Below are 15,591 nucleotides of genomic sequence, written 5' to 3' on the forward strand. Positions count from 1 at the left end.
TCGATGTAAGTCACGACTGGGAATCCTATGTGTATATACGTATGTATATATGTATGAATATACGTATGCATATACGCGTATGTATATATGTATGAATGAATGCATGTGTATGAATGTGTGTTTGTATAGATGTAAGCGCCCATCTGCCTGTGTATGAATATATGTGCGAATGGATGTAAACCATGTCCGTGTATTTATGTTGTCTGTGCCATGCCCTATGTAAGTCGACGTTTTTATATACATAAATTGTGGATATGTAGAGATATTTGTTTTTATATACCCATGAAAGTATGTATACATGTGTATGTTTGCGTGTATGTGTTGTGACCGCGATTCGTTCGTTTTTTATATTCCAAGGCATCATCCATATCGAGGGTCCAAAGGCGGAAAGTAAGCGAGAACAAAAAAAGATTGCATGTGTTGATCTTTTTCATGATTTAGTTTACGAAAGGAGTTCAGGAAGCCGAAGATGTATTCTCAGGACCATCGTTCCCTTGACAGCCAGTTCCATACGCAGCTTCAATCGATGACGAGAAAAATATCCATCCATGAGGCAACAATGAAGAATAGGTTTTATTATTATTTTATTGTAATTGTAATCAGATCACTGTTGGGTAGTTATAAATAAATAATTTTTTAAATATAAAAGTTGTAAAAGTTTGCATTTGCTATTTATCTCACACTATTGTTTATCATCAACTTTAAATATTTCGTAAGAAACATTGAAAAACTTTTTCAATATTTTCAGTATTATAAAATATTTTTCTTACTAATGAAAAAACTAATAAACAAGTATAGTAGTCCATGTTTCATCGGCAGTTATATATCGATGCAGAAACTCTTCAGAATTACTACGGAAAAGCGCCAAAACAGCCTCAGAGTTGACTGCATGATTGCATTTATTCTCCACTAAAAGCAAAGCAAATTTTTTGCAACTCAATTGTTCATACAAAATTGACATAACTCTACCTTGTGATATGCCTGTGGTCTCAACTATTTCGCTTACATTGATTCGTTGATCACTTAAAATCATATCGTAGATTCACGATATCGTAAACATTTCCAAACACAGAGGCAGATTTGCCATGAACTTCACCCAATTCAGCTTAGATTTCTTTCAGTGTTAAACCTTTTAATTAGAAATGTTTTATCCCCGCTCTGAACTTAAATTCTTGCATTGCTAACGATAAACAAAAGTTATTTACTTTATTTTATGATAAAACCGGAACTATTTGATGGATCTGGTTGAGATTTTATCAGTACTCTAGATGGAATTGACGTTTGCCATCACGTATAACTTGTGATGTTTTGCGTACTATCTGTCGGATTTGCTGAGAACTTACTGAATGATCTTCGTCAAGCTTGAAAATATCTGTAAAGATTATCTTATTCTTAGCACTCTCCATTTTTTTAAACAAAAAATTTTTTATATCCAATTTTAGAGCCAACCCGTTAATTTGGATTAACGGGTTGGCTCTAAAATTGGATATAAAAAATTTTTTGTTTATCTGTAAAGATGTACTTACAATTGTTGCGATTTTTTTTCGAGAATCGATAAGAGCTAAAGACATAAAAATTTTTTTATTTTGAATTTTCTTCTCAAATAACTAAAATACCGATGGATTAAATTTATCATGCATACCGTTTAAAAACTTATAAAAATAGCTTTCAAATGGTATGCATTGCATCCTTACCAGTCTTTGTAGATTAATTTTCACTATGATATAAAACTTTATTTTGAAAATAAAGTTTAACTGATTTTGTTCGTGATACGGGCGTTAAAGTAAGTGATTATCAGTGTAGTTTCTATAGAAAATTCCTTAAAATATGTCATAATTATTCCTTGATGATGCCGATTCGATATTTAGATATTTGAATTTGGTCCTAACACTTCCAATTTCAATGTCTGCTTCTTTTGGTATAGTATAACTATTTTTAATGTTTACTCGGTTCAAACGACTTAGAATTGTGATATTTTTATGTTTTTTATGTTATTGGACTAGAAGACTGTTTAAACCGATTTTGCTTCCGGGGATCTATAAAAATTCGGTTCCGGGGATCTATACGATTGAAACTGTCAAATGTACCCGAAAAGAGTTTTCGAACAGAGGTTTTGCATTAAGGAAAATCCAAAATATAGATTAATTTAAATTATTCATCTATAAACGTTTATAGCATCATTTTTTAAATTATATCGTCTAAATCGATCCTATTCACCTGTTGCTGCCACGCACACATATTAAACATTTTCAAAATAGAAACAACTATTCACGTAGCCTATATCTTAGATAACTTTCGTTTCATCATAAGCTAGAAACTACAAGTGTGAGCCTCTTTATCTTAGCTTATATATTTTTCTAATGATTGCAAGTAACTTATAAGATGTTATTAACAATTACACTTGATTCAATAAAGAATAATATACGGTATGTAAATATATTATTCTTACCATATTATTTTATATAATACAAATTTATAATTAGCACTGATTTTATCAATTGTACTTCACAATGATGAATAAATTAATAAATAATATCATATTTTATCATTAGGAAGGATGTAAGGATGGACATTTAATGAGTATTTGCAATTTAAAGAAAATTATTCAATCTTTTAATATTTTATACAATTTTGTTTCAAAATTTTTCGTCGGCTACTTGTAAGAGTACGAAGTTATTTTTAATACGATTGTGAGTTGGGTTAATAAGATGACATTTCTTTTCATTAGATTACTGACGTTATCAAAATGAATGCCACTAGCGTATCATTTTTTGAGTTCTAAGTTTCATTATTTATTCGTACAATCTTATGAAAATCGACATGTTCGTAATACTCTTCATAACAATTCATACTGTATTCACGTTTTATGAGCTGTATGTCTACAATCTGCAAACAGCTGTCGTGACTCTGCACGTAAAAAACATCCTTCAACAGTAAATATTGAAGCTTCTGAAACAAATTTAATTTTTAAATATTTTCATTTCTAAATTATATAAGTTAATGTAAAATAAAAGTTTCATTCGTAAATGTTTTTTCAAATAAATATAGGCTAATAGGGCGATCAGTTGTATGACAGGCAAGTCGTATGCAAGATAAAGTTAACCTATTACAATCCATACAAGAATATGTTTTTTTTTTATTATTGGTATTTACTTATAAAAGTTCTTTAAGCAAATTACACTCAAATAATAATTTTAATAAAATGAGTATAACAGCAATCGATTTCACGCAAAAAAATTATGAAGAAACGGGTCGAGGAGGATAGGATGTTCGAATACGCCTTTGAGTAATTCGAAAAAGAATCAGATAATTATGTTCCATATGTATAAAGATTTCTGCTCTTAGATTTTCAGACTCTAATACCAATTTGAGACAAACTGAGATGTTATATAATGATTTAGGGATGGGTTTTTTAATATTTCGGTTAATTTTTAAACTAGGAAAACTTTGTATCATATTTTAAGATATTTTAAGTCCTAAAAAACTGTCTTATTAAAAAAATTTATGGTGCCAAATTAAAATTTTTATAGATACTGGTATTCCAAAACATTAAAATTCGATATTTTAGAAACAAAGACATACGATTTATTAAAAAATCATGTAGTTTTGATTTTTGCACGGACTTTTTTTATGAATATAACCCATACCTATAATTACAAATTGTTTAATGTTTGAATCATCCTGAAGAATTCATTGCAAAATGTGCTTATGTGCATATATAAAAAAAATATAGAAATACCGAAAATATCAACACCGAACCAAGTACGTGCATACCAACTTCTATCTGTAAAAATCAAACAAGCCCAATACAAGCCTACCCAAACCATATTTAACAACAGAAACTTTATCCTAGTACTCGGCTACGATATCCATGATAGTCACGTAACATGAATCCAACAAGAACGCCGTTTATCTGTGCCTATCCTGCGATACTACTTGAAGCATAATCTACGAGGGTCGTCCAATAAGTACTTAGCCTACAAAAGAAAAACGAAAATTTTGGAAAAGTGGCATTTTATTTTTCAACATAGTCTATTTTAGTTCGATACACTTGGCCCAGCGATGCTCCAAATTCTTTAACCCGTCTGAAAAATACGTTTCCTCGAGGTCTGAAAAGTAGGCCTCCGTGGCAGCGATTACCTCCTCATTCAACTCAAATTTCTGCTCGGCGAGTGACTTTTCTAAGTTTGAAAACAAAAAGAAGTCGTACGGGGCTGAATCTGGAGAATACGGTGGATGGGGCAGCAGTTCGTAGCCTAATTCGACCAATTTGGCCATGGCGACGGCGCACAGTGTACTATTTTGATAAAATGAGGGACAAAATCAATTATCTTACGATTGATATTAAATTTGAATTAAAAAAAAAAAGGAAATGAAAGATTGAGTAATTTCAAATCAGGGAAAAATAGTCCGGGAGCGAAAAAATGCAAATTTGACCTTCAAATTCAAGGTCAAACTTACGATTTTTTGAAAAAAATGTATATTTTCATCTCGCATTTTTCTGAAAAAAATTTTTTTATCATACCAACTATGCTATTTTGTAGATTTTACAACAAGGAATCCGAATCGCAGGTGCTAAACTGACAAAAAAAATTTTAAACCTCCCAAATTTGAACCTAAAAGTACCTTTCTAATTTTTGTAAATTTATGAAATGATAACGTACTTTTTCAATGTTCATCGTTCATGACATTATTAATCATTCAATATTTCTTGACATGAATCTTAAAATATCAGTATATAAGTAATTCATTCCATAAAAAACTAATTTGAAGGCAATCTCGTAGATAACTAAATTTATTTACATGAGTGTTTTGATAAATAAAATGAATCAATCGTAATTATATTTCTTCTAATTGATTTTTAAATGTAAAAAATATTCTCGTGTTAAATATATAAACATGCATCGGCCAATGAATCAGACGAGCTTTCGTTTTGTTTTTTACCGTATTCATGTGAAACTTTTATATTCGAAATATTTTCCATCGCTGTCCCGCTGTTTTGAAGGAAATAGAACGAATGTTTACGTAAAGTGTATTGAAGGTGAACTATTTTCAGTATAAGTATGTCTTACTTGTTAACTCATGCAGAAGAACATATCATATTTGAATAATACTAGTGTAGTTTTTGTGTTACTCTTACTTTGATTGAACTTTGCATAATTTACATTTATCGCTCATCAGCTTCAGGAAGTAAGTATTCGTTTATATTGTTTGATCTATTTTATTATTTTTATAATTTAACTGTTCATATTCATTGTAATTACAGAATTCTTTTGTGACTTATTATTCAATAATTTATTTATTAATGTGATCTATTTATTACACATTCTATGTAAATATTTGTATTCTTTTATAGATGATTCGTGTTATAATGCATAGACTTAATGTGATTAATTTCATTATATTTTATCTTCTTAGCGCAATATTGCATGGTTTAAGGACGTTCTCTCGCTGCAGTGGTGCTCAACTTGCACAATATTATTAAAAATATAATTAAGAGTGTTCAATTGTCATCAAAAGCCTGATTTAGTCGGTATACATGACAATGTACATATACATGACAAAATAATGAAAAAATGTTAACATAAAAAAGAAAGTATAAATACGATATTTGAAATTCGTAACCTTTTACGATACCACTATATAGATATACAAATAACACGTCAGTTTTTCTTTTAACAGCTGTATCTTGGAATGTAATGCCACTTGCCCTATTTAGTAAAAAATCGTCGTAATCAGTGTTTTGTCAATTATAACATACTAATTTATTTTAAAAAAATCAAAAAAACTCGTGTCTTAAACGACAAAAACGCTTTAAAAATGCTACTGGGAACCACTGCTCCCATAAGATCCTGTGTTAAATAAAAGCAACTTTATATTACAATAACTCATAAGTTAGGTCCGGTATAGATAAAATACTTAATTAAGAACATATATTTCAAATTTCACGAAAAAAACAAGAAAAGTGAAAATTAAGAGAACGTCCTTAAAGCCATAAATATACTTTAGTTATTTATTATCACTGTTATAAAACTCTTCATTCTACTAATCTATGTGTATGTGATATACTAGTATGAAACGGAAGGTGCGATCCAAGAGTAAAAATAAGGGTAAAAAACGAGGCAGGCCGAGTAAAAAAGGTGGGAAGAGGTTGAATGCGGGCAGAAAACGCATGTCAATAGAAAATGCTTCGAAAAAAACAATTCGTAGGCGAGCTCAAGAGTTGTTACAATCTGAAGAATATAATTTGGACGTAATCAACGTAGCTGTAGCTGCAAGAATCGGTGAATCCAAGTTTACTAATGTTAGTGATAGTGATGACAGCCTTATTAATAATCATAAGGAGAAGGAAATTCGTAGACACTCTAAAGAGTCAGCTTTAGCATTTTTCTCGGAGTACGATTATTCTGTTAAGAGTTATAAGGGTTTAGTTAGTGATGCTTTTGAAAAAAAGTGCCCCATGTATCCTGCTTATGAATTTGTCCATAATGCAATGGTCGAATGTAGACCACAAAATTATAGTGTGGAAACTGAGGTAGAAGTTATGGTATCCCTTCAGAACATGTTAGATAAATCTGCCGAACGGTTGTGTGAAAGTGTGGCTTCGGACTGGAGTGAGCAAGATCTACGTAAATTAAAATTAATAGTGACTTTAGGCTTCGACAGCTCATCGGGACACGTTAATCCTCAACAACAATGCAAAAACTCTGAAAATGAAAGCTCTAACGCTCTTCAGTCGCTTTTCGTGAGCAGTTTCATCATAATTAATTTAAGAAATATGAATTCAGATGAACCCTTTTGGCTGAATCCCACACCACAGAGTATTCGATTTTCTCGACCTCTACGAATAGCCCTAGAAAAAGAGGACAAAGATGCAACACTACATGAACATGTTCGCCTAATGAAGAAATAAAAAATCTTATTCCATACCGTTTCAAAATGTGCAATGGCAAATCAGTCAGGATTCAGTATAATGTTTATCAAACATTATTTGACGGAAAATGCTTAAATACTATTGTACAGAATGATTGTTCGAGTCGATGTCCTATATGTTTGCGTACATCACATAAATTTTCTAATTTAAAAGACGACTTCACTCCAACAGCAGCATCTCTTAAATATGGATTGGGACTGTTGCATTGCGAGATAAAATCGTTTGAACATATGTTGCACATTTCTTATCGAATCAGAATAAAATCATGGGATGTACGGAAACCAAATAAAGGTAAGTTTGACCTATTTTTGCGTTTTTACAAAAAAATTTTGCTAAGGGAGATATCTGGAACGTTAAGAATTAAATTGTAACAAACAACGAATACTAATTAAAATAGTCCTATAAGAGTTTCTTAGGGGTATATTAAACCTGTTAAAAAAAATATTGCAAAGTATAGCTTATGCTTCTTCACTCTCGAAGGTTACCATATATTTTTTAAATTGAAGTTCTTTTTTATTTGTAGCATTGGGTGTAATTTCAAGCCAATGAAAGTAATAAAATCAAATGATAATGCTGTCAAGCATTTAACTAATTGCTTGCTTATAATATACAATATTTTACTATTATAATATATCAAATTTAAAAACAAAACAAACGAATTTTAACGTACGTATAAAGGACACGGGTAGCTCCTGCAAGTAGGTTGTTATACTTGCAGGGGCCTCGACTGTGGCCCTTGATAACATAATATAATTGCACATAAAACTACATTTATTAAATTCTAGTGATTGCACTTGTCTCAAGCTTAGAATATTAAATTTAATTTTTAAAAATGCTCAAACTATTGAATATAAAAACGTCTATTACCCTCTTGGGATTTTTTTAGAGGAATTTGAGGAACGAAAGAAAAATGTACAAAAGCAAATTTATGATAAAATAGGTGTGCGAGTAAATCAAATTTTACAGGGTCATGGCACCACAAATACTGGCAACCTTGCAAGGCGATGTTTTGCTCGTCCCAAGGATTTTGCAGAATCATTGGGAATTGATTTACAATTGATAACTGATATTGCTAAAATAATATCAGCTTTTAAGTGTAAGAAAGAGCTGAAACTAGATGAACTGGAAAAATTTTGCTGGAAAACTTATCAGTCATACTATAAACTCTACCCCTGGGCACGTATGAGTCCCACCTTACATAAGCTTCTGAAGCATGGTTGTGATATTTGTCGACAACTACCTCTGCCAGTAGCATTCTATGCAGAAGATGCCAATGAATCCTGGCATAAGTATTATAGACAAAACATGATTCGTCATGCTCGACAGGATAGTAGAGCAAATCGGATAAAGGATACATTCAATCGAGCTCTGTATGCTTCGGATCCTAAGATATCGCTGATTCTTATAGATCGTCGATTGAAAACTACATTCACAAACGATTCCTCCGATGTGACAGAATTTCTTGCAAATCCGTAAGTAAAGTAAAGAAATGCTTATTAATCATACTTCAACTAGAATAAAATATGCAAATGAAAATAATTTACAGATCCACTGCAGAAAACGAATACGAATCCGACAGTCATGATTCCTATGTCAAATGAATATCAAATACTTAATGAAAATAAATGTTATTATTAAAAAAACTCATAAAAATTAGGCAGAAACTTTTAAGTTCAAATTTGGAAAGTTTAAAATTGTTTTTTCACTTTAGTACCTGCGATTCGAATTCCTTGTTGTAAAATCTACAAAAAAGGATAGTTTGTATGATAAAAAAATTTTTTTCAGAAAAATGCGAGATGAAAATATACATTTTTTTCAAAAAATCGTAAGTTTGACCTTGAATTTGAAGGTCAAATTTGCATTTTTTCGCTCCCGGACTATTTTTCCCTGATTCGAAATTACTCAATCTTTCATTTCCTTTTTTTTTTTAATTCAAATTTAATATGAGGGACAAAATCAATAATCGTAAGATAATTGATTTTGTCCCTCATTTTATCAAAATAGTACACTGTGCGGCGGAGGTGTGAGCCGGTGTGTTGTCATGGTGGAAGAGCACTTTTATCTTCGCCAAATGGGGCCGTTTTTTCTGCAATTCGACGTCGAATCGGCCCAATAATTCGGCATAGTACAGCCCTATGACCGTTTTGCCCCTCCCTAGGTAGTCGATGTAGATCACACCTTGTGAATCCCAGAAAACGGTGGCCATCACCTTTCCGGCCGATGGGGCAGTCTTCGTCGCCTTCTTCGCAGCACTTTCGCCGGGTAAAGTCCACTGTTTCGACTGTTCCTTGGTCTCTGGTGTATACCAGTGGATCCATGTTTCGTCGACTGTCACGAAACGGTGCAGAAACTCCTTCGGATTGCGCTTAAACAGCGTCAGACATTGCTCTGACGTTGTCTTACGATTGCGCTTGTTGTCCGAATTGAGCAAACGCGGCACCCATCGCGGCGACAGCTTTCTCATGCCAAAAATTTTATGCAGGACATGACCCACGCGGTCTTTTGAGATGCCTACGATCTTAGGTATCTCGCGTACCTTCAATCGTCGATCTGCCAATACGAGATCTTAAATTTTTGTCACGTTATCCTCCGTGGTAGCCGTTTTCGGAGCACCTGGACGTGGCTCTTCAAAAATCGACGTGCGACCACGTTGAAACTCGTTAAACCAATTTTTGACGGTCACCATCGAAGGAGAAGAGTCACCGTACACAGCATCCAAGCGCTTTTTGATTTCGTTGCGTGATTTCCCTTCCAAAAACAAGAATCGAATCACCGACCGATACTGCTCTTTTTCCATTTTTCAAAAAGCAACGGACACACTTGCTTTCATACGCTCTTAAAAATAAACTACTACTCCGATCCGGCTGAAATCTTGACAGTAACCATCGAGAAGGTTATACTACGTGATAGAATATTTCTTTTGCGAGAGTGGCGCCATCGGGCGATGAGGCTAAGTACTTATCGGACCACCCTCGTATGACCAGGGGTGGTATTAGTGCAAGTATTACCACTAATAAGAAAATTTCCCTACCCAACCTCACCGAATTCAATAATTTTTTGATAAGTTGTAGTATTAGACAAAGTAAGAGACACTTTTTTTTTCTGTGCCGATATTAACTTTAAAAGGTAGAAAGCTATTCCTAAATCTCACCTTAAAATCGCTTTCTTATTATATCTCATCATTTAATGAACATTTCTTTAATAAAACCAAGTGAAGAATATTTGCTATAAGAAGTCTAAGGTATTAGGCGTATTTATGACTTAACCAACCCGAATTACATATTTTTTTAAAACTAGAATTTTATTGACTTTTTTTCATGAAAAACCAAAACATGTACTCAACAATATTAAGAAAATCATTTCCATTTCCTACATCGAATATTTAAATGAACATGTTTAATGATTTTAGACATATTTAATAGCACTGTAGATAGATAGATCAGGAAAACTTTGAGGGCCGGCAAAGAAGATCGTCGTAGATTACACAGCAGAAATCCGTGAATATAAATATGTATTTATTTTTTATGTAACACAAGGAAATGCAGGAATTGGTGGCGAGTCAGGCGTGAAGAGACAAAAAGTGAGTATTGTAATAAAGGTGAAGCATATATATGAAGTCGTATAAAGATGCAGGGTAGAGGGTAGAGGTAGAGAGAGAATCAGAAGCAGACGAGAGGGACCTAAGATGGTCGAGACCTCTCAATGATACCTGCACTTTATGCTTTAAAAGTTGTAGAAGCCGGGTGGCTAGATAGCTAGACATGGCCGTATCACTCTCTCAAAAGAACAGTTCTATGACATTCTCGCGCTTTAAGATCCTGTCTCATTCTCACCCACAGACTTTTTTACACAATCCGCATACGCACGAAAAGCCTAACGTGGAAAAAATACTGGAAAATGTCTCCTTGGCAAAGCCAAAGAAAAAGTCACGAGAACAAACAAAGGCATCTGAATCTCAAGAAAGACGTGTCGCCGCGGTGAAGACAGTAAACTAATTGCCGCGAAAGAGTTCCTCACTCTTTCTCTCTTCTCAGGCAGCGACACTCTCATGCGTAGATCTACAGACACACATTAGTGTCTATCTCCTCTTTTGCTGCTTTACGCATGGTACAAGTTCTCTCTTTTACCTTATCACATGCTATTGTCTATTGCTACGGCTACTTAATATTAATACATGACACATTAAATAATGAAAATATATAAATGTATAATGAAATATTGAGGTACGTAAAGAAAGGTATAACTAGTTGATTTAAAACTTGTTATATCTCCATCCCCAGACTTTGGTATTTGGTACTCGTAATGACTCAACAACTTGGTCTCTCTAAAAAGGAAACTAAATATAAGTAAAAAAATTAATTAAACTATTTATTGAAAATATTATAACATCAACTATAAAAACATATATAAATTTCTAAAAACCAAAAACTATACTCTGTCTCATATTATCTCTCTACTAACAGCTAAACAGTTAGTAACTAAGCATAGTCGTGTGTCAATCATCAAGAATCTAAAAGGAAAAGGGCTTTAATGTCTGATTAAAAACTATTAACGACACACGAGGTTACGTCACAAGGCCAAGTATAATTTTTAGACGTGACAGAATATAGAGGAAAATAGCCAAATAAAAAATAAAAGTATGAAATTATCGTCATCTTCTTCACGTTTCTACTGAGTCTAGTATCATGATGTGGCGCCGAATTGAAGGCTGTACTCATAGGTAGACAGTATGCCTTGCTCAAATTTCCAATATTGGAATAAATTCGAGTAATTTTCGGTTCATATCACAGACGTAAGGTGGCAAACGTAGCAGAGCCGAGTTCTTTTCTTCTCGAGAACTGGGCCATCATACTTGCCACATGGCCTTGTGGCGTTCATATGATGCAAGACATGATGCTGCGGGGTCAGGTTCACATTGCCTTGACAAAACTGACCGGGAGTACTTTAAGCCCGCTCTGCCAATTCACGGCGTTCTTTGTGGGTCAAGAACTGTAGGTCGACATAGGAGCCGGGCTAGTACCCCTGACTTGACCATTAGCTAAGCAGATCGAGGCAATAGTACTCGAAGATCTAGAGGTTCGTGAAGATGCAGAGCCAGGAGGCACAGTGACCTGTAGAATTGTGGCCTGCTGAAGGTTCAGCTGCTCCAGTGGCGTTGGATGTCCAGTAACTCCCGGCGCTTTTGTTCCTGAATTCCCAATAGGTATTCTCTCTCCCTCTGAAGGTCCTTAGCATCATTCTAGCGAGTGGCGGCTGATGTCATGAAGGCTTGACATTCGATCTCGTTCTTGATTCTGCGGATGAAATCAGGTAGACTTATAGCTTTGACATGACTATCGTCATGTTTCGCAAGGGCCAGGGCCTCGGTAGGCCTCATGTTTTTCCTCTTGGGCCTTTAGGCGAACCGAGCGGAAGGTATAGACTTTGGCCTCGAGCTGGACCCACTGTTCTTGAAGAATAAGATTCCTCGCAGCATTTTTAGTCGTGCGTCTTTTCTGTTCTTCTCCGATGGCTGATGTAAGGAGAGCCGAAAGCTGAAGCTCCCTTGGGCCCTAGGGATCTTCACTTGCACAACGTCTTTCTTCTTCTTAACAAATAACATATTCTGTAAAGAAATCCTTGTATTGTGAATCGGCATAACATAGTAAATAGGTAAGAGCGAGTAGTAAAGCGAAAGCTAATTAAAGCAAATGCGTAGAATAGACACATAGCGTAGTAGGGTAACGCGAACCAGAGATTGAGTTATCCTGTTAGACGTAGCCGCCTAGGTAAATTTACGGTAGTGGTAGTGGTACGGATTTTTTAGAGCCACTAGGCCTACCATTCTTCTGAGGGACTATGACCACGGGTAATTGGGAGATTTGGCCTGACGTAGGCTGATATGTGAGATCAGTCATTGGAGAAGGAGTTGCCACTATCGTGGACTTGTTGATTGTAGATTAATCTAGAATTTGGATGTTTTTATTGACAGAAGACTAAACGTTCTCACTATCTGAATAGTTGTTGTCACCGAGAGCTTTGTCAGAAGGAAATTGCTCGGCGTCGTAGCACAGTTTCAGGTGGTATATCGCTACTTTTTCGATATCAACTTTACTTTCAATTTAAAGTTTATACGAATTTATATTAAGGCGAGCCGAAATAACGAATGGTCCTGCGTATTTAGGGTAAAGTTAAGCCGCGATGGCGGCGGAAGAAAGAACACGATACTTGGCCCATGCTTTATCGCTGAGGTTATAACTGATATCAAGATGTCTTTGGTTATAATACTTCTTATGACGTACTTGAGCAGTTTCACTGTTCCCCAATGCATCAGCTTGAAAATCATCGAGGTTTTGCATATGAATATTTCACTCGTCACGGGCCTTGAGCTGTTGTACAGCCGTGCGCTTTTCTTCGCGTCGAACATTGCGCGGTGGCTCTGTATTACGCTCGTAATTCAAAAATGTTGGGCTAGAGCGAGTGGCTTCGTGGATGGCTGTATTGTAAACAAAGGCGAATTAGACAAAGTGCTCATTCTACTTATTATGCTCTTCAGCAATAAACGCCGTGATCATGGTTTTTACTGTTTCACTATTCGATTTACTCGCTCTGTCGAGTTAGATTTAGGAGATTAGGGAGCGCAAGTCCATGATAGACTTTGAGTTTCCAAAAAATTATTCATTTTGGAGTTCTTGAAAGGCGTATCATGATACCAGAGAATTTTGTGAGGAATCCCGAAACGCAGGAGAATTCTTTCCTTTTCAATGGTTTTGGTATTGGCCTTACGAGTAGAAATGCATTCGATCCGTCTGGTGAATACGTCCATGAAAATGAACAGATGCCCGTAGCCTTGAGGCGATCTAGGAAAGGGATCCATAGTATCGCAGCAGATAATTTACTATGGATGGGTAACAATGTATTTGTCTATAAATCCGGCAGGAATTTTTTGCTCAACCTTAATTTGCTGGTAAACTTGACAGTTACGTACAATGCGAGCAACATCTTTGTATAGGATTTTTATATTGTCAATAGTAGTGGAGAACGGCTCCTTAGTGTGTTCTATATCGGTCTAAATAGCTAGCCGTCGCACTATGGGCTAAAATGAAAAATGTTGTGACAAAATAAAATTGCATGCGATAGAAACACGATATGGAAATGAATCAAAGGCTGTTTTAAAGCTGAAGTGATGCTGAATACAGAAAAATTATTCCGATTCAAAAATATTCAATTTGACCTTGAAAATTTCAAGGTCAAAGTCACAACTTTCACAAAAAAAACCACTTTAACGTTTTTTAACACACTCAGCGATTTTCTTTTGAAAAAGTAAGACAGCCATTGTGTAGGCCTTGAAAAACTACATCTAAAAACGCTCTTCAAAAAATTTTTTTCAATTATTGGTCATCGAGGTACGTATCCTGAAAGGTACACATTTTTTCAAGTAGAAAAACTCGGAAACAATCTGGGAAAGCGAAAAAATGTCTCATACAAAAGTTCTTTAACATTGAAGGGGCCATATTTCTGTAACATTTACATTGACCTTGAACATGATTCGTCAAGGTCATTTCTAGGTCAAGGGGTTTTTTCGACAGAAACACCTACTTTTTATCGTGGATTCGAATTCTGCATGAAATTCTACGTATAAAAAAATGCTGTCACTCCCTACTAATCCATTAATATACCCATAATAACCCTACGGCAATGGTAATAACCCCCAAATAAGAACTTCCCCTCTAATAATCCAATGGCAATACTATGAATTCCCGAAAAACCCAATGGCAGTACTAGCAACCCTCAATGACCGGATGAAAAGTACGAATTTCGCGTACACACACACATTCACACCTATAGTGGTAGTTTTAGTAAGAGTATGTCACAATTAAAACAAAAAAAAAATAATAGAAATGAAAAGATTCTTGTTTATACAACACATACTTACAATCTAATGAAATACATTTAAATGTCTATAACAATATCACAGTCTAATTCATCGATCGAATATATTTCAGTTTCTTCTTGTTCATTACATTCTTCATACGACTGTGTATTTTGACTATCTTCGGATACATTGCTATTTGCATTTGGTCTGTAAATATTAAATGGCAATATAATATTGATTGATAATGAATCAGAATATAAAACCATTTCTAACCATTTCCGAGTTTTTCTACTTGAAAAAATATGTACCTTTCAGGATACGTACCTCGATGACCAATAATTGAAAAAAATTTTTTGAAGAGCGTTTTTAGATGTAGTTTTTCAAGACCTACACAATGGCTGTCTTACTTTTTCAAAAGAAAATCGCTGAGTGTGTTAAAAAACGTTAAAGTGGTTTTTTTTTGTGAAAGTTGTGACTTTGACCTTGAAATGTTCAAGGTCAAATTGAATATTTTTGAATTGGAATAATTTTCCTGTAGTCAGCATCACTTCAGCTTTAAAACAGCCTTTGATTCATTTCCATATCGTGTTTCTATCGCATGCAATTTTATTTTGTCACAACATTTTTCATTTTAGCCCATAGTGCGTCGTCTCTTCATAGCACTTCACGAAGACAGGCTCCCGTTTCTCTCGCGGAACAACAAGTTTCCATGCACCGTCATCGCCAATCAGATCATCGACCGTCGGGGCGGGCTGGTAAATAACAGGTGCCCACCTGCGATCCGACCTCCAGTACGGATAAG

At 34.6% G+C, this 15,591-nt stretch overlaps 1 protein-coding gene across 2 annotated transcripts in view; it reads right to left on the bottom strand.

Annotated features, from left to right (window-relative positions):
* Positions 1–2,609: 2,609 nt before the first annotated feature.
* The window catches only part of LOC131672697 (cyclin-dependent kinase 14), a 571,347-nt gene continuing 558,365 nt past the window's right edge, over positions 2,610–15,591 (bottom strand). Inside the window, exon 8 of one of the 2 annotated variants that reach the window (XM_058950093.1) lies at positions 2,610–2,949. In XM_058950093.1, the coding sequence (XP_058806076.1) occupies positions 2,858–2,949 (92 nt within the window). In that variant the 3' untranslated portion in view covers positions 2,610–2,857. The remainder of the gene's footprint in view (positions 2,950–15,591) is intronic. The other variant, XM_058950100.1, reaches the window with a different exon arrangement.

Source organism: Phymastichus coffea, unplaced genomic scaffold (genome assembly GCF_024137745.1).
Source record: "Phymastichus coffea isolate CEN01 unplaced genomic scaffold, Cenicafe_Pcof_1.1 PCOF00012, whole genome shotgun sequence".
Classification (NCBI taxonomy): domain Eukaryota; kingdom Metazoa; phylum Arthropoda; class Insecta; order Hymenoptera; family Eulophidae; genus Phymastichus; species Phymastichus coffea.